This window comes from Glycine soja, chromosome 16 (genome assembly GCF_004193775.1).
Source record: "Glycine soja cultivar W05 chromosome 16, ASM419377v2, whole genome shotgun sequence".
NCBI lineage: Eukaryota > Viridiplantae > Streptophyta > Magnoliopsida > Fabales > Fabaceae > Glycine > Glycine soja.
This window is the reverse complement of record NC_041017.1, coordinates 20,878,796-20,906,463: the sequence shown is the minus strand read 5'-3', so window position 1 is coordinate 20,906,463 and position 27,668 is coordinate 20,878,796. Positions and strand designations below refer to the sequence as shown.

The 27,668-nt window shown below is 34.9% G+C and overlaps 2 protein-coding genes across 4 annotated transcripts in view; one reads left to right on the top strand and one right to left on the bottom strand.

Moving 5' to 3' along the window:
• The first annotated feature begins 7,256 nt into the window (after window positions 1-7,256).
• Window positions 7,257-8,051, top strand: LOC114389849. Its single transcript, XM_028350575.1, has 2 exons — window positions 7,257-7,743; window positions 7,945-8,051. The coding sequence occupies exons 1-2, from the start codon at window positions 7,257-7,259 to the stop codon at window positions 8,049-8,051; spliced, it is 594 nt and encodes a 197-aa protein (XP_028206376.1).
• A 12,143-nt stretch (window positions 8,052-20,194) lies between these two features.
• The window catches only part of LOC114390454 (DNA (cytosine-5)-methyltransferase CMT2), a 33,454-nt gene continuing 25,980 nt past the window's right edge, over window positions 20,195-27,668 (bottom strand). For 2 of the 3 annotated variants that reach the window (XM_028351193.1, XM_028351195.1), the window contains 9 exons: window positions 25,588-25,659; window positions 25,423-25,509; window positions 25,084-25,171; window positions 24,612-24,730; window positions 24,433-24,534; window positions 21,821-21,864; window positions 21,658-21,727; window positions 21,483-21,586; window positions 20,195-20,826 (listed from right to left, as the gene is read on the bottom strand). In XM_028351193.1, the coding sequence (XP_028206994.1) occupies window positions 20,520-20,826; window positions 21,483-21,586; window positions 21,658-21,727; window positions 21,821-21,864; window positions 24,433-24,534; window positions 24,612-24,730; window positions 25,084-25,171; window positions 25,423-25,509; window positions 25,588-25,659 (993 nt within the window). In that variant the 3' untranslated portion in view covers window positions 20,195-20,519. The remainder of the gene's footprint in view (window positions 20,827-21,482; window positions 21,587-21,657; window positions 21,728-21,820; window positions 21,865-24,432; window positions 24,535-24,611; window positions 24,731-25,083; window positions 25,172-25,422; window positions 25,510-25,587; window positions 25,660-27,668) is intronic. The other variant, XM_028351194.1, reaches the window with a different exon arrangement.

Below are 27,668 nucleotides of genomic sequence, written 5' to 3'. Positions count from 1 at the left end.
CCGACCGTTCGGTCGTGCCGTAACCACGTTGGAAATAAAAAAAAGAGGTAAAATAATAATATAATAATAAAAAAATACCTTTTAGTAAAATAAAAGCGAAAGATCAATCGGACGTTTTCTCTTTGGGATTTCTCATTCTTAATTGAATTGACTAATAACTAAAGTGAAACTAAAGTGAAACTAAGGCTAAAATCAACTCGCCTAGTCAAGCTCGTCCACAAAAATAGGATTTTGAAAGTTTATCATTTCTATTTCTTACCAAGTAAAATGGATCATTTTTAAGGTCCAATGCCTTAAAATGATCACCTTTCAAAGTAAAAGAATCACTTGTTTCATGCATAAGAAAGAACTACGTAGGTCTGATTTCCTCTCCAAAGGAGGGTGCGTAGGAGCAAAAGCCCCGCTTTTGTCGACCTCAAAAAATAAAAAGAAATAAAAGTTAAGGTAACACAATTTCCACAATTCTAAAAAATAGGCTGTTGTCCTTTGAGACAAACGTGAGAGGTGCTAATACCTTCCTCAAACGTAAATACAACTCCCGAACTTAGAATTTTCATTTTGACCAGTTTCCTTCGGTTTTTCCGACGTTTTGCACAAATAAACGTTGGTGGCGACTCCGCGCATCTTTTCTTCTTTGGAAAGCGCACCCGTGAGCCTCGCCCTCGCTCGCCCGCGAAGGGCACGTTGCGACACACTCAAAACATTCATCATACCACCTATTTTAGGGACTTGGTGCCTAATAATACCTATTTTGGGCACCAACAAAGCACAAGGATTTAAGTTCTTGCGAACCAAACCCTCATCCAACAACTTCTTTACTTGAGGAATAAACTCAAGCCCAAGAGGTGTGGCAATGCTAGCAAGTGTCTTTTTACAAAAGAGAAAATGTGGAGGTTGTCTAAGAGGGAAAGTTTCTTTAATGTTTGTCTTTATTGTAAAATGAGTTTCCTTCTTAGCTAACCTCTTGGAGGAGACACTTACCTCCTTACACTTCTCTTTAACCACTAATGGTTGTCCTTCTTCTTGGGGATAGATTTCTTCACTAGATTCTTCCCCTTTTGCTTTTTCACTTTCACTAGAGGAAGGTGAAGTAGTAGCCTTATCTTGTCTACTATAAATGTCTTGGCCCTTCATAATCATGGTTTTTGTGGTGGGGCATTGAGAAGTAATGTGTCCTCTTCCAAGACATTTAAAGCACTTTATAGTGCTAGTTTTCTCTTGCATACTAGCCTTAGGGGCTTGCTTTTCTATTGTCTTCCCTTTATCATCTTTGGGCTTAGAAGGTGTCACCCCTAAGATGCCTTGACCTTGGTCTTTCTTTGGATAAGAGTGAGAGCCATAAGATTTTGATGTAGACTTCTTTTTAAGTTGTTGCTCTACCCTTATTTCCCAAACTAAGTTGGCCTCTACATTGTCCTTCCCATGGAAGTATTGGAGGTTAATGTTAGCCTCTTGAGGCTTTCTTTCCTTTTCTCTTCTATGGGAGTGAGGTCTAAGATGTGACCTATGCCTTCCTTCGTAATAGTCACGAAGTTCTTCACTTAGGCTCTTGCAAGAGTTATGACTACTATAGGAGGCATGTTTTTCTCTTTTCATTTCTTTCATTATTTTTCTTCTTTCTTCCTCTCTTATTTTCTTTCTTTCATCTTGACTTATTTCTTCCACTCTTTTTTTTCCTTTTTCTTTTCTCTCTTGTTTTTCTTTCCATAACTTGAGGGAACTCAACTCATCCAAGATTCTAGATAAAGGGTCTTTATGACTAGTACCCTCGCCATTAAAACTAGATGAATGATGAATTATGTTGGTTCCTAAGTTGTGGTTCTTTCTTGTTGGAGGTTTGAAAACAAAAGGTAAAAGAAACTATGGCTGAAACTAGCCAAAATAAACACTAAAAGAGGTGTGAAAGATAAGGTAAAAAACTAATTGGTAAAAGGAAAGCTATCTAGGCGGTTTGACAATGGAAGGTAAGGGAAATAAGCTATGAAAGTAAGCAAGAAATGTAAACTAGGCGAATCCTAAGAGTGTTTGGATGACCACATTCAAGGTTCCCAAAAAAACACTCACTATCCTAAGGAAAAATTGCCTAAAATTATTACACACAAATGGAAGTTTGGTAACCTATTGGCGGCTCCCAACACACTTCCAATGAAAGGCCTTTTTGTTACAAAACTTGAAAGGAATGAAGGTAAGTAAATTGCAAATTACAAAATTAAAAAACGGTCCTCAATTTTAGTGGTTATTCTCTCTTTGGTGATTCACTCAATTTGGAGTGCTTCTTAGTCCGATAACTCTTAAGGTGGTTAGCCCCTTTCTTCTTGACTAAAATTTTTCAAGGGATGGCACCAATCCTCCTTCCAATTCCCTATATGGCAATCCACAAACAAGGAAACAAAGAGACAAGCAATAACCAAAGACAAAAAAAAAATGAAATGAAAGCTAAACCAATGGAGTTTTAACAAGACAATTTTTCAAGGAATACTCAACAATTAAAGCAATGAAAAGGACATAGAAGCAAGTTAGGACTCAAAGAGAAACTTAGAATGGCTCTAGAGTAGAGTAAAAAAACTATAAAAAAAGACTCAACAAACCTCTAGCTTTGGCACTTGTTTTCACAGTAGTTTTCAATTGAAATTTCGGAACTAAGATTGGTATAACATAGGCACCAATTATAGAATAAATTTTGAGCCAAAACAACAAGCACACTTCCCTTTCAATTTTTTTTCCTGGATACTGATTTTTCTGCCAACTTGTGTGATTTTTAGTATTTTTTTTTCGTTTATCCAAATCACTTGGTTCTTTTTGTATAACTTTTTTCCAGATGTCTAGAAAATTCAGTAAAAATTTCAGCTCAAAATTCGAAGTAACCAATTCTCAGTAATTTTTACAAGTTTGTATGTCCAAGCTGCCAGCACCAGCGATTTTTTTTAAGCATGGTATATTGATTGCCTTGGGCTTACTTTCAACCTTCCTATGTATGTTGAACTCACTAGTATTGTTTACCACAGTTTTAGGAGTTCAATATTCACTTAGGATCAACATTTCAGCCAGCAATTCAATCACCAAAACTCAAACTCACAATAGACACAATCATAAGGAAACTTAAAAGTTCAAGAAAAGGTTCACAATCAAAGACTCTCTAAGAATTTTGCATGAACATGTTAAGGACTAATTAACATGAAAGATTTGACTCAAATCAAATAATAGGCTAAAAGAATTTCATACACTCATGAACAAATGAGTTAGACAAAGAAACAAGAAAATAAAATTCAACACAACATAAGAAATCTTATGTGACAAGTTTCATGACTAGACATGACTTCTATGACAAAACTACAATAGGTGAACAAGTCACTCTAGATTTTTGAGGTTTTCTTCTACTTTAATATTTTTGTAAGAATTTTATGGTTTAGATTTCAGCCACAAAAAATAACAAGACAAAACTCAAAGGAACCTAAACTCAACATAATTCATGGTTCAAGAACAAGAACAAGAAATTTGAACCATAGAAAATCAAATCTAGCTTCTATAGCAAGTTTAATGGTGGAAACTCTAAAGAATCATGTTAACAACATTTAGCACAAGACATGTGAGGAGATACATGGAGAAAAAAATGAAGAAACAACAATGGAAGAGAAGGTAAAGCAAAAAAAAATAGTGGAGGTTTAAGGAGCACCTACTTGAAGCTCTTGTGCTCTGATTACCACTTGATGGAAGCTTGCTTGTGGAGCTTCTATGGAGGCTGGATCTTTGAGCTTCAATGAGGTCCTTTAATGGTGATTTTACACCATGGAGATGCAGCGGAAGACAAAGGAGAAGAGGTGAGAGGAGGCGCTACCCACTAGGGAATAAGCCATGGAAAGAGTTTCGTCACCAAGAATGTGCCTTAGATAAGAAGCTTGGAGAGGATGCTTCTATGGAGGAAAAGAAAGAGAGAGAAATAGAGAGGGGGGAGCACGAAATTGAAGGAAGAAAAGAGGGAGAGAAGTTGAACTTTGAGTTGTGTCTCACAAGACTCTCATTCATCAAAGTTACAAGTGTTACACATGTTTCTATTTATAGCCTAGGTAGCTTTCTTGAGAAACTTCCTTGAGAAGCTTTCTTGAGAAAACTTCCTTGAGAAGCTTCTTTGAGAAAACTTCCTTGAGAAGCTAGAGCTTAGCTACATACACCCTTCTCATAACTAAGCTCACCTCCTTGAGAAGCTTCCTTAAGAAGATTCCTAAAGAAGCTAGAGCTTAGCTACACATACCTCTCTAATAGCTAAGCTCACCTCCTTGAGATGAGAAGCTAGAGCTTAGCTACACACCCCCTATAATAGCTAAGCTCACCCCCATGACAAAATACATGAAAATACAAAAAAAATGCCTACTACAAAGACTACTCAAAATGCCTCGAAATACAAGGCTAAAACCCTATACTACTAGAATGACCAAAATACAAGGCCGAAACGAAGGAAAAACCTATTCTAATATTTACAAAGATAAGCAGGTTCATACTTAGCCCATAGGCTCGAAATCTACCCTAAGGCTCATGAGAACCCTAGGGCCTTCCCTTGGATCTCTGGTCCAATCTACTTGGAGTCTTCTATCCAATGCTCATGATAGACAGTTTCTGATTGATTTAGTTGTTTTACCTTTGAGTCAGATTGATGTTATTCTTGGTATGGACTGGTTATCTTCCAATCATGTCTTATTAAATTGTTTTGAGAAATCTGTTGTCTTTCCTGAGTCTAGTGTGAGTGAAGGTGATATGTTTTTGTCTGCTAACCAAGTTGAGGCATCTTTGAGGGAGGATGCACGGATATACATGATCTTAGCTGGTATAAGTGTCGAGATCAAAACCCTGGTGAGTGATATACCATTGGTGAGAGAGTTTCCAGAGGTGTTTGAGGAGGTGTCAAGATTACCACCTAAGAGAGAGGTCGAATTCTCTATGGACCTAGTGCCCCGTACTGGACCTATATCCATAGCACCTTATAGGATGTCCCCTGTAGAGTTGAGCGAGCTTAAGAAACAGTTAGAGGAGCTCTTAGAGAAACAATTTGTGAGGCCTAGTGTGTCACCTTGGGGAGCACTAGTGTTGTTAGTTTAGAAGAAGGATGAGACTATGAGGCTATGTGTAGACTATCATCAATTGAACAAGGTGATGATTAAGAATAAGTACCCTTTTCCTAGGATAGATGACTTGATGGACCAATTAGTTGGGGCTTGTGTGTTCAATAAGATAGATCTCAAGTCAGGTTACCATCAGATTGGAGTGAAGCCTGAGGACATTCCGAAGACTGCCTTTAGGACCTGTAACGACCATTATGAGTACTTGATTATGCCTTTTGGTGTGACCAACGCCCTAGGTGTGTTCATGGACTATAAGAATAGGATCTTCCATCCCTACCTAGATAGTTTTGTAGTGGTCTTCATAGATGATATGTTGGTGTATTCCAAGACTAGGGAGGAACATGAGGAGCATCTGAGGGTTGTGTTGCAAACCCTCAAGGACAACAGATTATATGCTAAGTTATCCAAGTGTGAGCTTTGGCTAGAGGAGGTGAGCTTTCTAGGGCACATTATATCTAGGGGAGGCATAGCAGTATATCCTTCCAAGGTAGAGGCGGTGATGAGTTGGGAAAGTCCTAAGTCAGTGTTTGAGATTAGGAGTTTCCTTGGTTTAGCAGGATACTACCATAGATTCATAGAGGGCTTTTCTAAGCTAGCCTTACCTTTGACTAAGCTTACTCGTAAGGGTCAAGTTTTTGTGTGGGATGCCCAATGTGAGAGTAGTTTCCGTACCCTTAAGGAAAGGTTGACCACTAACCATTTTTAGTGTTACCTGACCTGAGCAAACCCTTTGTGGTGTACTGTGATGCATCCAAGATGGGTTTGGGTGGAGTGCTTATGCAGTGGGGACAGGTAGTGGCCTATGCTTCTCAACAGCTAAAGAGACATGAAAGGAATTATCCCATGCACGATCTTGAGTTAGCAACTGTAGATTTTGCTCTTAAACTTTGGAGGCATTACCTTTATGGATCTAAATTTGTGTTTAGTGACCATAAAAGCCTTAGATATTTGTTTGATCAAAGAGATCTTAACATGAGGCAGAGGAGATGGTTGGAATTCCTTAAGGATTACGATTTTGAGCTTAGCTATCACCCAGGTAAATCCAATGTAGTAGCTGATGCCTTGAGTAGGAAATCCCTTCAAATGTCTGCTTTGATGGTTAGAGAGTTAGACCTCTTAGAGTAGTTTAGAGACATGAGTTTGACATGTGAGATCATCTCTGGTAGCATTAAATTGGGTATGTTGAGAGTCACCAGTGAACTTTTGAGCGAGATCTGTGAGGGTCAGAAGTCTGACCCATTCTTGTCAGCCCAGTTAGAGTCCATAGTTGTAAAGAGGGAGGTTAGTTTTAGAGTGGGGCCTGATGGAGTCTTGAGATTCCAGGATAGGGTGTGTGTTCCTGGTGTACCCAAGCTTAGGAGAGTGATCTTGGAAGAGGGTCACAAAAGTAGTCCGAGTATCCACCTGGGAGTGACTAAGATGTACCATGACATTAGGAAGATGTTTTGGTGGCCGAGTCTGAAGAGAGTAGTTAATGAGTTTGTCCTTGTGTGCCTAGTGTGTCAGAAAGCTAAGATAGAACACCAGAAGCCTTCAGGGAAGTTGCAACCTTTAGAGATACCTGAGTGGAAGTGGGATAACATCTCCATGGATTTCGTGGTGGGATTACCTAGGACCCCCAAAGGTTTAAATTCCATTTGGGTTATTGTAGACAGGTTGATGAAATCTACTCACTTCATCCCAATTAACATCAGATATTCCTTAAAGAGGTTGACTAGCTTGTATGTCAGTGAGATAGTTAGACTACATGGTGTTCCTTCTAGCATAGTTTTTGATGGAGATCCCAGATTTACCTCTAGATTTTGGGAGAGTCTTCATAAAGCCTTGGGGACCAAGCTTAGGTTGAGTTCTGCTTACCACCCACAGACTGACGATCAGACCAAGCGCACCATCCAATCCTTAGAGGACCTCTTGAGAGCCTGTGTGTTAGAGCAGAGGGGTAGTTGGGATAGTTTCTTACCCTTGATAGAATTTACATACAACAATAGTTTTCACTCCAGTATAAGTATGTCGCCTTACAAGGCATTGTATGGTAGGAGATGCAGGACACCTTTATGTTGGGTAGATTCCGGTGAGAGCATTGCCTTAGGACCTGAGGTGGTTTAGTAGATCACTGAAAAGGTCAAGTTGATCCCAGAGAGGATGAGAACAACCCAAAGTAGGCAGAAGAGCTACCATGATAGAAGAAGAAAGGACCTTGAATTTGGTGTAGGTGATAATGTATTCTTGAGAGTCACTTTGTGCACTGGGGCTGGCAGGGCGTTGAAGTCCCATAAGCTTACACCTAGATTCATTGGTCCCTTTGAAATCCTAAAGCATGTCGGCCCAATTGCGTATCAAGTGGCCTTACCACCATCTCTCTCAAATCTCCATAGTGTCTTCCATATTTCTCAGCTCAGAAAATATGTTCATGATCTGTCGCACGTGATCGAGTTGGACAACATCCAAGTGAAAGAGAACTTGACATATGAAACATTGTCATTGAGAATCGACGACTGTATGGTCAAACAACTAAGAGGGAAGGAGATTCCCTTGGTCAAAGTGGTATGGGGGAGTGCTTCAGGCAAGGATGCCACCTGGGAACTAGAGGGTCAGATGCATGATGCATATCCTACCTTATTCAATACTGGTAAGTTTCAGAGGCAAAAATTCTTTTAAGGGACCTAGAATTGTAACAGTCGTCCCTTTACTTCCTTTAAATAAATAAAAAATAAGATTAGGTCATCAATTCCCTCACTATATAAATTTAACTTTTACCCAAAGCAGCTTTTACAAAAACACATTCTATTTCTTTCTTTTTCTCTGATGAACCAGAACCCTAATAAAACAGCCAAAGGAGAAGCTCTAGAGAGCACCAGAAATGCCACCATTGCTAACAGGGAACGCTTGAGTGACTACATCGAGGTAAGGGATGAGTTAGTCACGCTTAGGGATTAGAATGAACATGTATAGGGATCTCTAGAGGATCAATTTTGGGTTGTTTTATGAAATTCAATTGTTTTTATGCTTTCATTCGCAAATAAACTGTGTTTGATGAATCAATTGATGTCCCAATCTAACATCTTTTGTAATTTGATTTCAAGAGTATTTCTTTCTGATTTTGTGTTTTTACTTCTGTGTCATTTAAGGGTTTTGATTGATTTTAAAGGATTGAATAATTTTATTTCGTTTTTTCCTCGTGACCTTTTCTAATTTTTATGATGGTGATTGCAAATTCTATGTACGAAGTGATTGTGGTTTCGCAGATTGAGTTTTCTTTCCGCAATCATGGAAGAAGAAAGTCAAATAGATTTATGTGATATTTTGTAAGAAATGTGATGTCATTGTACATAGGAATTACTGGCATATTCAGATACGAAAGCTTTTCTAAAAACACATGATCCTTTCTACACCATGCATGTGAGTGATTAATTATATATATATATATATATATATATATATATATATATATATATATATATATATATATATATGATATAGTTCGATTTAATTTATATGTGTTTTGTGACATGTAAATATTACTACTAATGATATGTGTATGATTCATGAGATATGATAAATTATTTTATTGGGATTATATTAATTGGGATTGAGATTGTGTGTAAGTGATAATCATTTGTTATGTAATGAATTGTGAATTACATGGGTATTGAGATGTTGTATGTATTGAGTTGTGAGCTATGAATTATGTAATCACACAACTGTAAGACCCTTTAAGGGCGACGAGTTAATGCGCGATGAGTTATGATAGGTTCCACGGTGGGAACCCAACGAGTTTAACCACTTAAGGCGTGATGAGTTAAAATAATTTTGAAAAAATAATTGAGATTTTCAAAACAATTGAGTAGTTGTGTGTTTTGCATAATTCATTGGTAGAGTCTGTGTGTTAAAATTTTTTCTGAGTTGGACCTGAATTAGGAGGGAGTGGTCCTGAGGGACTCCTTGGAGTTTAGGCCTTGAGGGTAAATACACCCGGTTTGAGTGCTCCTTTAAGCCTGTGTTGATCCCATATGATTGGAGCATTCTCGTAAAATAGAGTGACCATGATTGGTCTCCCTATGATTTCACCTAGTGAGAGTGACCTGACTTATCCATTGTGAGGCATGTCCCGTCATGTACCATATTGAAGAATGGTACCACATTGCATATAGGCTTGAGTCTAGCATATTTGTTGCATAACGCTTGTGTTTGACTTTCATTGAGTTAACAATTGTGGTTTGATGTTATTTTGTGGTGTGTGTGAACTTGAATGAGTGTGAATAATGTGTGTGATTTTGTGAAGTGATGTTATTTATATAAATTCAGCTCTATGTATTATGTTTTACATGCTCTAATGTTTTATTATATACGAATGTGATAACTCATTTCCGGTGTGTGTTTGTGTTTGGGTTGATTGTCATTTTGTTTCAGGTGAGCCAACATATAATGAATTTCATGTTGGAGATTAAGAGACTTAGCCTGTGATAGGGACATGCTCTCATAAGTGTGACATCGGAGCGTAGGATTTTACCTCATATGTTTTAATTTTGTGAATGATATAATTGTGTTATGTTTTTTTGTTTTAGCTTTTGTTTTATATTTATTCAGAATGGGCGGTCTTATTTTGAGTCGGGATAACTTTATTTCTTATTCGAACAATTTCTACTATGATTTCACTAAGTGAATGTGAACTTTTTATCTTTTTGAATTGATTTAAATTAAATGTGTTTTAATTTTTTTTTTTGCATGACTTTAGTTTATTATTTATTTATATTTGTGAGAGTAGAGGGTGTCACACATTATGTAGGTGGAGTTCCACCTAGTGGAAACATCCAATTTTAGTTCCTCTTAGTTCCTTTTCTTTTTTTTTTTTTTACTTTTTTTAATTATTTTAACATTTATTTCCTTTTATTTTTGGTAAAATTTATTTGTTATTATTAAAAATAATTATTATTTTTATTGTTGGTAAATTTTTGTTAATGCTTTATTAAAAGTTTATTTTGTGTGGTGGGCATAAGAATCCGTGATCGTATAGTAATTTTTAAATTTTCTTTTATTAATTCAAAATTGAAAATTAAAAAATTTTGTTGCAATTTTTAAAAAAATTCTCGTGAGTGTAAGTTATTTTTAATTTTTTTTAATAGTTGTTATGCATGGTAAAAATTATTTAGTTATTTATTTAAATTTAATTAGTGTTATTGCCATTCAAATTCGTGATTTGTATGGTATTTTTTTAAAATTTTAATTAAAAATAATATACTGGAAATTATTTTTAATTTTTTTTGTTGCAATTTTTTTTTTAAAATGATTGTGAATTATTTTTAATTTTTTTAATAGTTGTTATGTATGGTATAAATTATTTTAGTTATTTATTAAAATTTAGGCAAAATTGCACTTTTAGTTCTCTACTTTAACTCCAATTTCGCATTTGGTCTCCCGGTAATTTAATTCACAAATTTGGTCTTCTTGTTTTATAAAATTATGCAATGTTGGTCCCAAATGCCTTAATTGGACGTATTAGACGTTGACCGTTAAGCAGCAGTGACGTTGATTGTTGATTGTCACGTGTGAAGAGAGACACCTTGAAACTGCTTGTGTTTTTTTTTTACCCATTTGAGGTAATTTTTTTTTAAGCTGAAAAAATCCTAAAACCAGTTTATTTACAAATCCCTAACCCTAAATAGGCTTTCTTTTACTAGAGTATCTTCAACAAAAGAATCATCAGTTACAGCTGGGTTAAACATAAAAGATGATAACAAAGGATCAGGCTCAGAATTGGAGGAAGCTAAGTATGAAGAACTTCCAAGAAGGGGCTGCAAGGCTCCTTCTCGTAACTCTTTTCTCAATATAGACATTGTTGAACCAGAGCCTACTTTCCTGACCCTCCTTTAACGCTGCACCCTCAAGAAGTTCCCATGTTGCGTAGTAATATGTCTAACGAGATCCAATCCCACCTTCTTCCCACAAATGGGACACACCCCGATTTTGGCTTGGACAGGGTGGTGGTCGTCAATGTGGCAACAGAGGGAAACGACATCGTAATCCCCTTTATCACAATGAATATTCTTAGAAACCCCTTTAATGGTAACTCCTCTAGTTCCAGGAATCAAAATATCCCTCTTGTTCTGTTCATCAAGCACCACCAACCTCTCTTTCTGAATTCCCTTTGTGAACCTCAACCGAAAATTGCTGGCCAAATTGAACCTTTTTCCTAAACACTCCAATGCCACCATCTCAACACCTTTTTCTGCCGCCATCTCCACAACGCAAAATCAGTACAGGGATTCAAAAAAAAAAACCCAGAGAGAGAGGAAGTGAAAAAAGTGTTGGCTTTGGTTAAGGTTACGACGTTGCCAACCAACAAACCAACCCCAATTGAAATGGGTTAGCCAAGCCATGTGGGGTATGGGCCAAAACAGAAAAGGTGTTGGCTTTGGTGTTTTTGCTGAAATGGGTATTGCTAGATGTGGATTGCAGGTTCGGGGAAGAAGATGGGATCAGTAAACGTTACACAACTTTTAATGAGGGAAGGGAAGATAAAAAAAAGAGTAACTTGGTTAGGGATGAAGCTAAAAACCTATTTAGGGTTAGAGATTTGTAAATAAACTGGTTTTAGGGTTTTTTAGAGTAAATTTTTTTTACCATATATGAGTAAAAAAACACAAGCAGTTTCAAAAGGTGTCGTGTCAATGTTATGTAGAAGCAAGGCTTCATGGTGAATGTGATTCAAAGGTGTTTTGATGATAACAATGATGACGGCAAAAGATGATGACAAAGGTGATGAACAAAAAGCTCAAAGAACAACTCAAGTGAATCAAAGAACATCTCAAGTGAATCAAGAACAAGTCAAGAGTTCAAGAATCAAGAAGAATTCAAGACTCAAGAAGAAAGCCTAGAATCAAGAATCAAGATTCAAGATTCAAGATCTCAAGAATCAAGATCAAGATTCAAGACTCAAGATTCAAGAATGAAGAAAAGACTCAATTAAGATAAGTATTAAAAAGTTTTTTCAAAACTTTGAATAGCACATGGTTTTTTTGACAAAACCTTTACCAAAGAGTTTTTACTCTCTGGTAATCGATTACCATATTGTTGTAATCGATTACTAGTAGCAAAATGAGTTTGAAAAAGTTTTCAAACTGAGTTTACAACGTTCCAATTATTTTCAAAAGGCTGTAATCGATTACAATGTTTTGGTAATCGATTACCAGTGCCCTTGAACGTTGAAATTCAAATTTAAATGTGAAGAGTCACATCCTTTCACTCAAAAGCTTTGTGTAATCGATTACACTTATTTGGTAATCGATTACCAGTGTTTGTTTCTGAAAAATCTAAAGATGTAACTCTTCAAAAAGGTTTTGACTTTTTCAAATGGGTTTTAAGTTTTTCTAAAAGTTATAACTCTTCTGAATGGCCTTCTTGACCAGACATGAAGAGTCTATAAAAGCAAGGCTTTGTTTTGCATTTTCAAAAAATCTTTCTAACAATCCAATACAATCCTTTACAAGCCTTGAATCTCTTTGAACTTCTTCTTCTTCGTGCCAAAAGCTTTCCAAAGTTTTCTGGTTTTCTAAACCTTGAAAACTTGTGCTATTCATCCTTTTCATTCTCTTCTCCCTTTGCCAAAAAGAATTCGCCAAGGACTAACCGCCTGAATTCTTTTTGTGTCTTTCTTCTCCCTTTTCCAAAAGAACAAAGGACTAACCGCCTGAATTCTTTTGTGTCTCCCTTCTCCCTTGTCAAAGAATTCAACACGACACAATCTGAGAATTCTTTTGATGCTTCCCATTCCCTAATACAAAAGCGTTCAAAGGTTTAACCGCTTGTGAATTCTTTTGTATCCCCATTCACAAAGTATCAAAGGTTTAACAGCCTGAGATCTTTGTCTTAACACATTGGAGGGTGCATCCTTTGTGGTACAAGTAGAGGGTACATCTACTTGGGTTTGACTGAGAAAAAGAGAGGGTACATCTCTTGTGGATCAGTTCTAGTGGAGGGTACATCCACTAGGTTTAAAGAGAACAAGGGAGGGTACATCCCTTGTGGATCTTTGCTTGTAAATGGATTTTTACAAGGTTGAAAGAAATCTCAAGGACCGCAGGTCGCTTGGGGACTGGATGTAGGCACGAGTTGTTGCCGAACCAGTATAAAAACTTTTGTGTGTTTGTTTCCTTCTTCCCTACTCTTTTACTTTCCGCTGTGTATTTAATTTTCGCTTTTACTTTTTGTTAAGTTTCTCTTCTACTCCTCATTCTCTTAACAATTTAGTAAAAACCATAAAAGAGTAATTTTTTAATCAGTAAAGGTTTAGGAATAATTAATTCAACCGCCCCTCTTAATTATTTTGAGGCTACTCGATCCAACATGTTACTGTTTAACGGTCGTTACTGTTTAACGGTCAACGTCGAATTGAGACGCTCAGACCAACATTACAAGATTTTATATAACAAGAGGATCAAATTTGTGAATTAAATTATCGGGAGACCAAATACGAAATAGGAGCTAATATAGGTGACTAAAAGTGCAATTTTACCTAAAATTTAATTAGTGTTATTGCCATTCTCCGTATGAGATTTTTTAAAATTTTTTATTAATTAAAAATAATAATCTGGAAATTATGTTTAATTTTTTTTTGTTTCAATTTTTTAAAAAATTCTTGTGAGTTACTTTTAAAAATTTTTAAATGTTGTTATGTATGGTAAAAATTATTTTAGTTATTTATTAAAATTTAATTTGTGTTATTGCCATACGGATTAGTGATCCGTATGGAATTTTATTTGAAATTTTTTATTAATTAAAAATACTAAACTGGAAATTATGCTTAAAATACTTTTTTTGTTGCAATTTTTTTTAAAATTCTTGTGAGTTTTTTTAAACTTTTTTAAATGTTGTTATGTATGTTAAAAAATTTGTTGTATTTTATTAAAATTTAATGTATGTGTTGGTCATACGGGTATGATTCATATGGATCGTTAGATCATTGATCCGTATGATATTTTTTTAAAAAAAATTCAATTTTTTTTAAATAGTGTTATGTTTGGTAAAAAAATTGTATTTATTTTTTAAAATTTGTTTTCATTTTAGTGATTTTGTTAAATAATTTAGTTTAGTTATTTTTTAGTGTATTGTAATCATTTGTGAAATTTAATCATGTATTGAAATTTTATTATGTATGGACTTATTTGGTTAGTCTTGTTGATAATTTTTCTGATTTATATGTTAGTCTTCATTTTTATATAATTTGATTAGTTTTGTTTTTTTAATTATGTATGATAATTTTAGATTAGATTAGATTAGATTTCCCAAATTAACACTAAGATTAGATTAGATAAGATTTCAAAAACTAAGACTATATTTAAATTAATTAAAATTTGTTAGTTATAAAAATAATTCAATTGAAAATTATAAATAATTTAAAATTATTATACAAAATATTGAAACAAATATTTGAATTGTATAACAAATTTGTAAGTTATAAAAAATGATTAAAATCAAATATTAAAATACATTCATTTTGGTAGTTTTATTACTTTAAAAAAATCGACTTTTAATACTTTTAAAATAATTTTAATTTTGTTAATTACTTTAAACATTATTGAAATAAATTTTATTTTATTACTTTTAAAAAATTTTGAAACAACCATTGAAAATAATTTAAATTAAGTTTAAAACAATTTTTGAAAACAAAATTTAAAAATATATTTTTCATTTAAAAATGATTTAAATAAAAATGTAAAAGATTTTAAGAAGTTAGTCAAAAAAATATTGTAACATTGTTCAAACCAAAACTGAAAAATGATTGAATGAAAAATTCAAAATATTTTGACATTTTTAGTTATTAAAAAATGATTTAAGAAAATATTCAAAATTATTAAATATATTAAAAAATGGTTGAATATAAAAAAATGATAATTATTATGCAGATAATGGTTAGAACTACAAGTTTCGGTCGTGCTTTAGGTCGAGCAATAGGAAAAGCCCTAGGGAGGAGACAAGCGAGTGATGATGATAATGATGTCCCCCAGCGGCGAATGCCTACCGCATCTGCCCGCAGACAGCGACAACAGGAGCGTGTTGTTAAGGATCCTCCTGCGATTGTAGAGGAATTGCACGACAAGGAACGACAACAAGAAGCACCTGTTGAGGATCCTCCTACTAATGTTGAGGGTTTTCCAGGCGAATCCCATGACACATTTGTTCTGAGAGATTATGAAAATCACATTGCCCCCAGAATCTGGAATGGAAAGGTTTGTATTTGTATAAAAAAACACGTAATTAACAGCTTAATAATGGAGAGGTTTGCCACAAACATCGATCTGCTCAAAGCATTTCGATATGGTTTCCATCTCCTCAGTTATGGTCACATGTGTCTCACATAACCCATGATCTGAAAAACTAAGTCTCTGCAACAAAATATGGATTGTCTCGAGTGGTATGGAGCTAACAATATATTTATACAACTCACATGCACATGGAAGACCGTGGGTACTCCTCATGACATATCCACAATGTGAAGGGTTTTTGCCTGCATAAGGTACACACTCATACTTAGTAGCAATTTCATTTAAAACATACCTTGATACCATGCTAAGTAGTTTTTTGTACAAGGTAACTTTAGACACATGCCCAACCACGTGTGTGCTTGTCTCAAAAGATGCTTTAATCTGGGTGTGTTAAAGTGTCATCATATTATTCATTGCTTCCCAAACACTGTATATGTCACCAAGAGAGTTTTGTAGGAGTCTCTTTAACGACCAATGAGCACTTTCAACCCTACAGATGAAATATACAACAGCATGTAAACAATCGCAACATTTTCATTTAAGTCAACACTTAAACAAATGAACACAAACAAAAAATAACATTGATACCTGTTAGTGGTTGTGTTTCCTAGATGCATCACTTTGTTGGTCCATGCTTTCATAAATCTTTCTTTGTGCAGAAACACCCATGTTTGACACACATAGTCTACAAACATAGGCCACAGAGAGCAAACCATTTCAAAGTTTTTAAGGTACTCATCAAAAGAACTCTCACATAGACAGTCAACCAAACTCTCCCAAGTCTCCATCACATAATCCTATGCATTCTTTTGAGCAACTAGGGTTTTGTACTTTGCCTTCACATTTTTGCCATTGTGGAACTGACACAACAAGTTCGCAGCATCCGGGAATACAATTGTCACTGCATTCATCAAAGACAAATCTCTGTGAGTGACAATAACCCTGGGGAGTGCATCAACTCTCATGAAAAGACCCCGAAACCGCTGTAGAGCCCAAACAACATTATTAAGACATTCTCCTTCCAAGTAAGCAAAAGCAATAAAGAATGTCATTCATGTTGGTGTAACACCAACACTATCAAGCAATGGTAGTTTGTACCTATTTGTTTTGTAGTTATTGTCAATAAAAAAAAATCAAATTATAAGAATTGGTTAACTTTACTACATTAGGATGATTCCAGAACAACTCACGCACAACATTATCATCTTTCAACCTATGCTAGTGAATATATTGATCTCGATCAAGCAGCATCATCAATTGTTGCATTTTGGTGTTACTCCCTTTTATGGAAGAACAATAAGCATGTCTGGCATTATAAATTTGTTTGATTGTTGTATAATTGTTGTCATTGTGCTCCTTCAACGTCAACAAAATATTTCTTGGCTTCACCATGGAATTCGTCATATCAGTAACAACAATCTTCTCATCCTTTGTCAGTCGACCCGTATATGGATGCCCAACTAATGACTTTGCCATTTCATGATTGTGAACCCCACAAATTAACTTCATCATCCATCATTCTCCTCCCAAAACTGGCTTCGCACGCAACTTAAACGGGCATCCATATTTTCTACTACCAGTGCATGTTCTTGCCAAATTATGTTTCTTAGGCCTATACTCACCACTCCTTTCGCAAGCTATCAATAGAAATGAGGCTCTTCCTCGAACACCAGTATTGGTGTCTGACCTCATTATAACAACAACAAATTCAATGTTATGAGCCAACGATCGAGCCCATTGTAAAACTTCATCACAACTAGCAAACAACTATAACACAATTCAAATAAGATTTGACATCAATAAACATCTATGTAATATAATTATTGTACTAACAACAACAAATTACACAAATACTTGAGAAGTATTAAAGACATCAAAGCAATCAACGTGTTCTACTTTAACGCCAGCATCTTCCCCATTTTCAACATTCATATCAACTTCTTCAGACATCATACTATCATACATCTACTAGTCTTCGTCCATTTTCATAAAACATTTAACAAATTCAATTCAATGACAAAAAATCATACAATTACCTCATTTGTTATTGACATAAATATAGTTGTTTACAAAAAAAAAATACTACGCATTTTCATTAAAATGTCATATAAATCTAATAAATACATCATTCAATAAAATACATAATTCAGTTAAACATGTAAATACATAATCATTATCATATAAATTTGTTTAATTATTAATCATTAGTATATTAATTTTTAAGCAATCTAATGTTAGTTAATTATTAATCATTAGCATTTTTTTCACCATTCTAATTATTTAATATATTTTTTATGTCACTATAAAAAAATAATATCACCAAACAAATTTTCGAAAATTACTAAAACTATTACAAAAAAATTAAAAAATTAATAATAATTAAATTAACAATATTTAAATTACAATTTAATAAATAAAATTAAAAAAGAAATCTGTATGTCCATACGGATTGCCAATCCGTACGTTTGTAAAATTTTTTTCACGTACCCTTCTTCCCTGGTGACAAAAATCAATCAAAATTCACCGTATGCTCCTAAACAACGCATGTACACCACCGGAGACCAAATACGCTTTCAAACCTGTAGAAGCAAAGCTTCCAATATTATTTTGATGATGCCAAAGATTTTTAAAAAGATACATTCAAACAAGATTAAAGAAATCAAGAAGATTCAAGTGAAGATTCAAGAGAAGACTCAAGATTTGCAAGAACTTAAAAAAAAAACATCAAGATAAGTATAAAAAGAATTTTTCAAAGAAAAGATTGAATAGCACAATTTGTCCAAAAGAATTTTTCAAAGAAATTTTTTTTTACTAGAGTTTTTACTCTCTGGTAATCGATTACCATAAGGCAGTAATCGATTACCAGAAGCCCAAAACAATTTTATAACTGTTTTACAAAGTAGTAATCGATTACCATGAGCATGTAATCGATTACCAATGTTTTTTAACGTTGAATTTTAAATCTCAAGAGTCACAACTTCTGACAAAATATTTTCAAAATAGTGTAATCGATTACACAATATTTGTAATCGATCACCAGTGGTTCTGAACGTTGGATTTCAAACTTCAACATGAAGAGTCACAACCTTTGATAAAATAAACTGTGTAATCGATTACACCATAATGGTAATCGATTACCAGTGATTAGTTTTGAAAAATAAATTGCCAAAGAGTTATAACTTTTAAATTGATTAGTTTTTGCCAAGAGTCACAACTTTTAACATGGTTCTTTAAGAGCCATCAAATGACTATAAATATGTGACCATGACACGAATTTCAAAATATATTGATTAACAATAATTCTCAACATCTTTCTATGAGTTTTTTGTTCAACACTTGCTTTGTCAAGAAAAGTTCATTGGACAAAAACTTGTACTATTCTATTTTCTTCCTCTCCTCCATTCTTACAAAAAAAGCTTTTCAAGAGACCTACTCTTGGTGACTGTTTTCAAGAAGAGGTCTTCTTGGTTGCAAACACTGAACACAAGGGACCAACGTTCCTTGGGTTTATTGCAAGAAGCAGGATTTGCTTCTTGGTTGATCACTGGACACAAAAGACCAACGTCTTTTGGGTTCATTGCAAGAAGTGGGTATAACTTCTTGGTTGTTATCACTGGACACAAGGGACCAACGTTCATTGGGGTTCATTGCAAGAAGTGAGAATAACTTGTTGGTTGTAATCACTGAACACAAAGGAGGAAAGTCCTTTATGGTTCATTTCTTGTAAATGATTTTACAAGGATAGTGAAAATCTCAATCGGGTTGCTTGGGGACTGGACGTAGGCACAAATTGTGACCGAACCAGTATAAATCTGATTTTGCATTCTCTCTTTCCTTAATCTCTTTTACTTTCTGTTGTGTTTATATTTCTTTAAGTTTACTTCTCCTTATTTGTTATTCGAGTAACTTACAATTAAAGAAATAATTGAATATAGGGAATATCTAAGAAAGGAAAATTTTCAATTAGGAATAGTTAACAAAATCTTAATTCAACCCCCCCTTCTTAAAATTCCTGAGGCCACTTGTCCAACAAAACCAACCTTAACGGAAGCAACATACACTAAGTGACTGAGATTTTGCGAAAAAAAACTGGCGATACAAAAATGAAAAACTCATCCTATTATTTATAACCAAAAATACCCATAAGAGTATTTTTGGCATTTATGAAAATTGTTGAGTGCCCCAACAAAAATGTTTGGTTCCCCAAACAATTCCCAATAAAAAAATTCAAAGACACTTTGATTATAATCGGTTATCAATTTTTGATTATTTTTTTTGAAGCGATTCAGTTTTGAACACTCTTAATAATGATTTTCTGAGGTTCACATCATAAGTCCTTATTCCCTAGAAAAACATTGTTGCAACCACCTAAAGTTATATTCTCTCTCAAGCCTAAATACTCACTCATTCATTTCTCATTATCACATTGATTAAATCATTCGACTATAACGTTGTTCAACATGTTTGGTTGGGTGTTATCAATAGTTGACACATGTGGTGCATTTTACCTTGGTTTTGCATTATTAATTTTTGAATTCTGACGTGTTTCTTTTTACCTAAACATACATATAACACGAGATACCAACCACATTTTGTAATGTACTACGCAATTACGTCATGTTAACGCATACTCACTCTAAATCTAAATATAAGAAAAAAAAATATTTTTGAACTCGAATACATATCAATTTTAACTACTTTGAGTATATTTAATGATATTATTTCAAAAATATCCTTCAATTAATTGTGATTCCAATTCCAATAACTATTTTTTATTCTTAATATCAAATTCCATTGCATGGCACCTTAATAACAAAGTTTTTTTTTATAAATATTAATCAATGCCCTTAAGACAATGGGTAGCATTTTTACACCACCTGTTTGATTACATGAAAGAAATCAGGCAAGGAAAGAATCACTTACTCCGAGAAAGAAAGCAATTCTCAAGATTACCTCTAGTCTTGAACGTATTAGCTTACTAGCTAAAGCCAAAGAGATATGCAAATAAATAAAAGTGTGAATTCAACTAAAGTGGAGTTGCTGAGGAGAATTCACCGGATACATATAAATGAAAATTTCTCAGCAACAACTTTAAATATAAACACTGGTTACAATGAAATCAATGAAAAGAATAGGATGAATGTTAGTCAGTGTTGCCAGGCTGATTATTATAGCATGTTTGGAGCTGTGTCGAATCTTCCACACGTGAGTCTTGGCCAATGCTACCCGGTGTAGCTTCCGCGTCCAAAGCCCTGAATTGACGTGAATTCACCTCGTTGGACGTGTTTCCAAACACGCATTTAGATAACTGAAGATAATTGGAGTGAGAGAACTTGGACGGGAGGGTTACAAGTGGCTCATTTCCATTGAGCTTTCTACAAGCAAGTCCTAGGGCATAACCTAAAGCCCGTGAAACAGGAACAGCAACTGCATTTCCAATTTGACAGTACCTACAAATAGTATCATAACAACAATAATACAGAAAATTACGTGTACGGAGACTTGGTAAAATGCAGGAAATAATTAGAAGAATATTATTTTCTGTCTCTGGCTATTCGGAAACTGCAACCATAGGATTGCTTCCTGCAAACAAAGTAATTGATTCTAAAGTGCATCCTTAATACTTTATAGGCTTAAATATATTTTTTCTCCCTTAATACTTTATAGGCTTAAATTTACTATATTTCAGTTTTACATTTTGTTTTAGTTGGTAATCCTTGCTTTTTAAAAAAGAGCACTTTTGATCCCTGCCATTATCACATATCATATACATTCTTTGAGTGCTGATGTGAAAAATGGATTTCAGGAACTATTAAATGACATGTGGCATTTAACAACCAGTGACAATGCTCACCTTTTAAAAAATAGCAGTTGGACCCGTGCATTGCATGGTTTTTAAAAAACAAAAAGAGTAAAAAGAAAAACTTGAAAACTTGTCCAGCCGACACATGACAATGTATGAACTGTTTTTATGATACTATTGATTAGGGATACAACACAAAATCCAAAATTTAAAGGGGTTAAAACCAAACATTTGTATGTCTTTAGGCACTAAACATATTTAAGCCTATTTTATGTTTTTATTAAATTAAAGAATGTTTTGTACCTCTCTTTTACAGTCCCATAGAATCTATAATAATCAGGAAATCCTTGCAGCCTGGCAAATTCTCGTATAGTGAGGACTCGATCCTGCTCCGGATGTAGTACAACCTACAAGACTTTCAAATATATAAGAAATCAATTTGTGTGATTTCTTTACAAATCAAAGACCGGAGTAAGACCTGGTTATGACAACTTGGGAAGGTTAGTGCAGTAGGAAGATTCTCGTCCCACCACAACCGTGCAAATGGTCTACATATATGTGAAAATACAAATTAAAAGTCATTCAAATGTAGTAAAGAAAGAAAAATCACCAGATATACTACTCTATTGAAAAACAATCACCTCTTAGACTTCCCATGCTCAAAAGTGAAGCAATATTCTGGGACCTGAGACAGCATAGAATAATAGTCAGAGCATGTATAGATCCTTTGATTATGTTTCGCAGAAAACCTGACTGTTGGGAATAACATATTAAAGCCAATTCATTTTTTTTCCCAGCATTATCGGTATCTCCAGTTTATCATACTTCTTAAAAATTTAGATTTATTTGTCAAAATGACTACACATTTGGCTTTTCTAGAACGAAAATAAGAATAATTTGACTTCATGCTGTTCTAGACATGAAATAAGAAACCTAAACAGAAAACCTGTTTACTTCAACTGCTTGGTGAAACCAGATACATCCAATTAAATCTTATTTTTCTTATAATAAGTGCTCATACAGATTGGTATGTGATCATGACATGTTTGGACGCTATTAATCTCTTCATAACTTCTTTCAAACTTCCTTACAAAAGCTTTAAATTTAAAACTGATAGAGCGTACATTCAAGATCAAATACATTTATATACTCCCTCCGGTCGTTTTCATAAGAACCAAATTAAAAGTTTTGTTCGGTCCTTTTAATAAAAACCAATCTCGAATGTCTCCTGCATTGTTATTTTTATTCTTCTTTTTTTTTACAACAATGCCTTTAATCATAAGCTATTTTTCTAAGTTCAATAAAGAGTAGGCGGAATACAGAGTCTAACTTTGTGTATAGAGCACTTTGGGAACCTTATTTTGTCTCTTCACATGCATAACCAATAAATTTAAAGCAATAAACAATTACTGACAAGAAGAGAAAGATTAAAAGAATGAAAGGCAACAAAAACAAAGGAAAAAAGGATAATAGTACATCTCATTACTGTGAATTTACGAAACATATAAATTTAGGATAAATTTAATACAACTAATTTCCTTAATCATTGTGAATTAATTGAGTCTTATAAAGAGGACCAAGGAATATGTTTTTATTTATGAAGGTTCTATAGTTAAAAGTTGAGTAACAGACATGTACAAAAGTTTTTATTTATGGCGTTTGGTAGGGGAGAAGTTTTTGGTTTTTCGGTCATAGGTTGAGAAACTTAGTTTGCCATGTTTGGTATGCATTTTAAACAAATAATATTCCTGAGAATGGATGTTTTCTGGAAATCTTTTAATTAGTTTCCCACAAAAACTTTCCCATGGGGCAGGTGGGAATCTTACTTTCCTGAGTTTAATTTTTCTTTTACTACTAAAAACATCATGTTATTCTTTATGAAATTATATAATGTGATAAATAATTAAAATAATCGGTAAAAATATGTATGATTCTTTGATTCCTAAGAAGTTTATCTAAAGATTCTCAATGATTAATCAAACAAATTTTATTCATTCCTAGGAATCATGATTCCTGGGCATGAAAAATCTTCTCCCCTATCAAATGCCCCCTTAGTTGTTTATGAAGGTCCCCAAATTTTTAAAACCTCTAATTTGGTCCTTCAATTCTTAAAAATGCATCAATTTGATCCCTTCCGTTAAATTGGCGTTGACGGCATTAGGATGGAAATTCCAATGGTTTCATTTGCAAATAGTGGCGGCTAAAAACCGCCACTATATTTTTTTTCCTTTCCTTCCTCCCCAGATCTGTTTCCCCAACCGTCATAATCTCCTTCCTCCTCTTCGACGACCACCACCACGGTAAAGCCGAACACCATCTGAATGGCAGTGGAGGTGACCGGTGTGAGGTTGAATGGATACTGTCGGACAGAGCTCTCTTTGGAGCAGCAAATGCACAGCCATGTCACACACCGCCGCAAACATGTTGCCTTTGTCGAAGGTGAGCACGACGAGGAGTTTGCCCTTCGCCCTTGCGTACGGCACCAGGCAGAGGAGCTCCTTGGTGGAGCCAGAATTGCCGAGGAGGATGAGCATGTCGCAATTGGTGAGTATTCCAATGTTGCCATGGAGAGCATCCATCGATGAGAGGAACGTCAAGCGGACGTCAAACGAGATGAGCATCTGCAAGATCTTGTGCGTTACGAGAAGCTGGATTTTCCAATGCTGGTGAAGAAGACGGTGCTGGTGGTGGCTGCTCTCCTCAAGGCAGTGTTTGTAAAAATAGGAAAAAAAATATAGCCGTGGTTTTTAGCTGCCACTATTTGCAAATGAAACTGCCGGAATTTCCATCCTAATGCCATCAATGCCAATTTGACAGAAATGACCAAAGTGATGCATTTTAAGAATTAAAGGACTAGATTGGAGCTCTTAAAAATTTGGGTACCAAATTGATTCTTTGATAAAATGAGAGAAAGGGAACTGATATTATTGTGATCTGAAAAAGTTAGAGTTAGTTACAACAGAGGTATATATAGACCTCTGACCCTCTGACCCTCTAAACTAACACTAACAGACTTTGACTTCCTAATACTAGTGAGGTGCTGTTAGCAAAAGCTAACAGCCCTTACAAACATATAACCTGCTATCTAACACAAGGGGTGCTGTTAGCAAAAGCTAACGGCCCTTACAATCATTCTACAAAACTGTTTTCACAGTTATACAAGTACATACTCTAATATTGATAATTAATCCAATGAAGACAAATGAATGCAAATGAATATAAACCTCTTTCCAATGAAAACATAAAGACTAACCAATGGCTTTCCAGATGGTAGCAATGGATTCTCTGTCGGATGTCGTCTAACCACATTGTCAGCTCCTACAATTACACCAGGCAGATCACGGAAATTTGCGCCCTACAGTCATAATATATTTACGGGTGAACAAGGAATGAAACAAAAGTGTAATTCATGAACTTAATATAGACTACAACCTTGCGTTTTGGAATTTGACAAACACGTAGGTAGTCATCTTCAAACAAAAAGTAGGGACGGTGATCATACAATAAGGGTCTTTTCTCTGTTGTGCCATTTGATTTTGACCCAGTCATCTCTGCTCAGTGAATAACAAGGAAACAAAAGATGAGCTTGATGTTTGGTCCAAAGATCTATCGACAACACACATAAGAGAGCAATTACAAAAGGAAAAAATGCAGATAAGATGTGCAGATGAAATGACTACAAAGAAAACATAGGAAAAACAAGTGCTTATGATGAACTCAAATCAACTAAGCTTCATAACTTGAATCTGGAACAAATAAAATTCAAAACTTTTAATTTTATATTTAATATTACAGATGAATGAAGAGTCAATTATCACAGAAATGTTGCAGTTAAAAACTATACCCCATAAAAACAATTTTATGATTAGTAACAAATTATGCACAGAAAGGAAGGTGCTATTACCATACTTAGTTGATCGTATATATCTTTGAAATTCTGTTTCTGGAGGATTTTGATATGGCATTTCATCACGAGTTTCAGTGTTCATGACCTATAATATTGAATTATTTTAAAGTCGTGTGGAACACTAGTAAACATAAAGAAAAAGGTCATCTAAAGTAAGTGTTTATAGTGAGCAAGGGTATATCCACCTTAGAATCTTGGTGAGTTAAGATCACCAAGCACAAAAAAATAAATGAAGGGTACCCTTACTTTTACACTTTCAAGACAAGCTCACTTTGGAGGAGTCTTCCCAAACATAAAAAAAAAAAAGAAAAAAAGCAAATAAATGTAGAGCAGTACAGCAGGAAGATCAGAGATGGCATCTTGAATAACAGTAGCTTTCTCTAACTCACGAGGTTGCTCTTCATCATAAGCAACAACATTGCGCTGCATATAAAAGCCAAAACTAGTAAAAATATACAAGACTATTGATGAAATTATACAATTAAGCATGAGGATCAATACCTCAAACTCTGGTGGAGGCCAGTATCTGACGATAACATCATGCGTTGGCAGTGGAAATTGGGGTATAACCTGCTAGAGATTAACAATGAACAAATCATAAATGAATATAACAATTTCTTCATTTTTTAAGGTGAGCTATAAAATTTCTTCAAACCCTTGAAACTTGAGATGTATACTTTCCACACAAAACCATAGCTTTTCTAAAGGACTACTTAGTCATGTGGTCTAACAAATTTTTTTAACAGGTTACAATTTTATTACCAGTTTAATTTTTTTTTTTATTAACAAAATAATGCATTATATATATAAGATTAAACAGTACCAGAGGTACTGATACAAAAGAGGGATTTACAGTCCTTATATCTAGACACCAGCACTGAATGGTATTCTAGATACTAGGAGAACATCTAGTTGTTCTATTTGTATCACCCATTACATATACAAAAGCCTTGTCTAATGTTGCTTGACCATTGATTTAGATGAATTGAGAAGTCTTTCTCAAAATGTCTAAGCCAAGTCCAGGTCAAGAAAATAGCTTCATCAAACAATCTATTAATATCAAATTCTGCATTTGAAAACAACATTCTGTTTCTAAACTTCCAAATAGCCCATGTTACCGCTAGCCACCAATATCTCCACCTCTTTCCCCTTACTCCTTTTATCTGAATAGAGATATGCTGAAGGAAATGCTGTACAGGTCTGAGAGGAAAGGCGCTTTTAATATTCAGCCAAGATATTGATTCCCACCAGATTGGTTGGATCTTGCTGCAGTGGAAAAAAAGATGGGAGACCTCCTCCTCAGCATCTCTGCAAAAAGGGCAACGCATGTCCTGAATCTGCAATTGTCGCCTGTGAAGATTCCTTTTTGTTGGTAGTCTATCCTTTAACAACCTCCAAGCAAACACCGAAATCTTACTAGGGATTTTTATCTTCCATAATTCCATACACCATTCTTCTTGCTGGCCTGTTGCAGTAGCCTCCCATATCAGCTTATAAGCGCTGCGTGTCGAATAATTCCCTGATTGATCTCCTAACCATACCCACTCGTCAGATCCATGCTGCTGAATAACCATACCTTCTATGTCCCTTAGGAAATTGATGGCTGCTTCAATTTCATTATCAAACATCGACCCTCTCCAAGTGAATTGCCACTCCCATCCTGAATCTTTATGATGTCCCAGCTTGTTAATGGTTTGATTCTGCTGTGATGATATTTGGTACAATCTAGGGTATCACTCTGCTAGTGTTTGCTGATGCTGGCTCCACTTATCTTCCCAGAATCTTATTTTGTCCCCGCCTACCACCTTCCATCTCATGTTGCTTTGAATCATGTCTCCCTGATTTGGAATATTGAATGATTGCTTTAAATCTCTCCACCACACAGATTGCTTTGCTGCCCTCCCTGCTTCATGAAGACTCCTCCATCCACCATATTTCGACTCTAAAACTCTGGTCCAAAGGTCCCCTTTTTCTTGCATCATGTTCCATTTCCACTTGCCAAGTAATGCGAGATTAAAGGCGTCAATATCCTTAATCCCCAGACCTCCTTTTTCTTTTGGCAAGCAAACTTGGTCCCATTTAATCCAAGCAATCTTTTTATGGTCTGTTCCACCACCCCATAAAAAACTGCGTTGAATCCTTTTTAATTTTTCCTGCACTGATTTTGGAATCCTGAAAAAAGACAAAAAATAAATTGGAATTGATGTTAGTGCAGCCTGAATTAGAGTCACTCCCCCCCCCCCCCCCCTCCCCCCCCAATGATACATATCTTTGCTTCCATTTGGCCAATTTCCTCTCATATCCGTGAATGATAGTATTCCACATTTGTTTTTGCCCCGGATTGGCTCCAATAGGTATGCCGAGATACACAAAAGGAAGAGTTAGCAAACTGCAGTTCAGGTATTTAGCCGCATCAAGCTTCCACTGCTCATTTACCCCAAATGCTCCAAAGCAGCTCTTTGCGAAGTTGATTTTTAGGCCTGAGATTAACTCAAAAGCCCTGAGGGTAGCCTTTAGAGCTCTCACATTTTCCATACTTGCTTCCCCAAAGAATATGGTGTCGTCCGCATATTGTAAAATGC

Coding starts and splice junctions, on each gene's coding strand:
- LOC114389849 (XM_028350575.1), top strand. CDS start 7,257: ATGAGAACAACCCAAAGTAGGCAGAAGAGCTACCATGATAGAAGAAGA. Junction 7,744..7,944: donor TCCTACCTTATTCAATACTG/GTAAGTTTCAGA, acceptor CTAATAAAACAG/CCAAAGGAGAAGCTCTAGAG.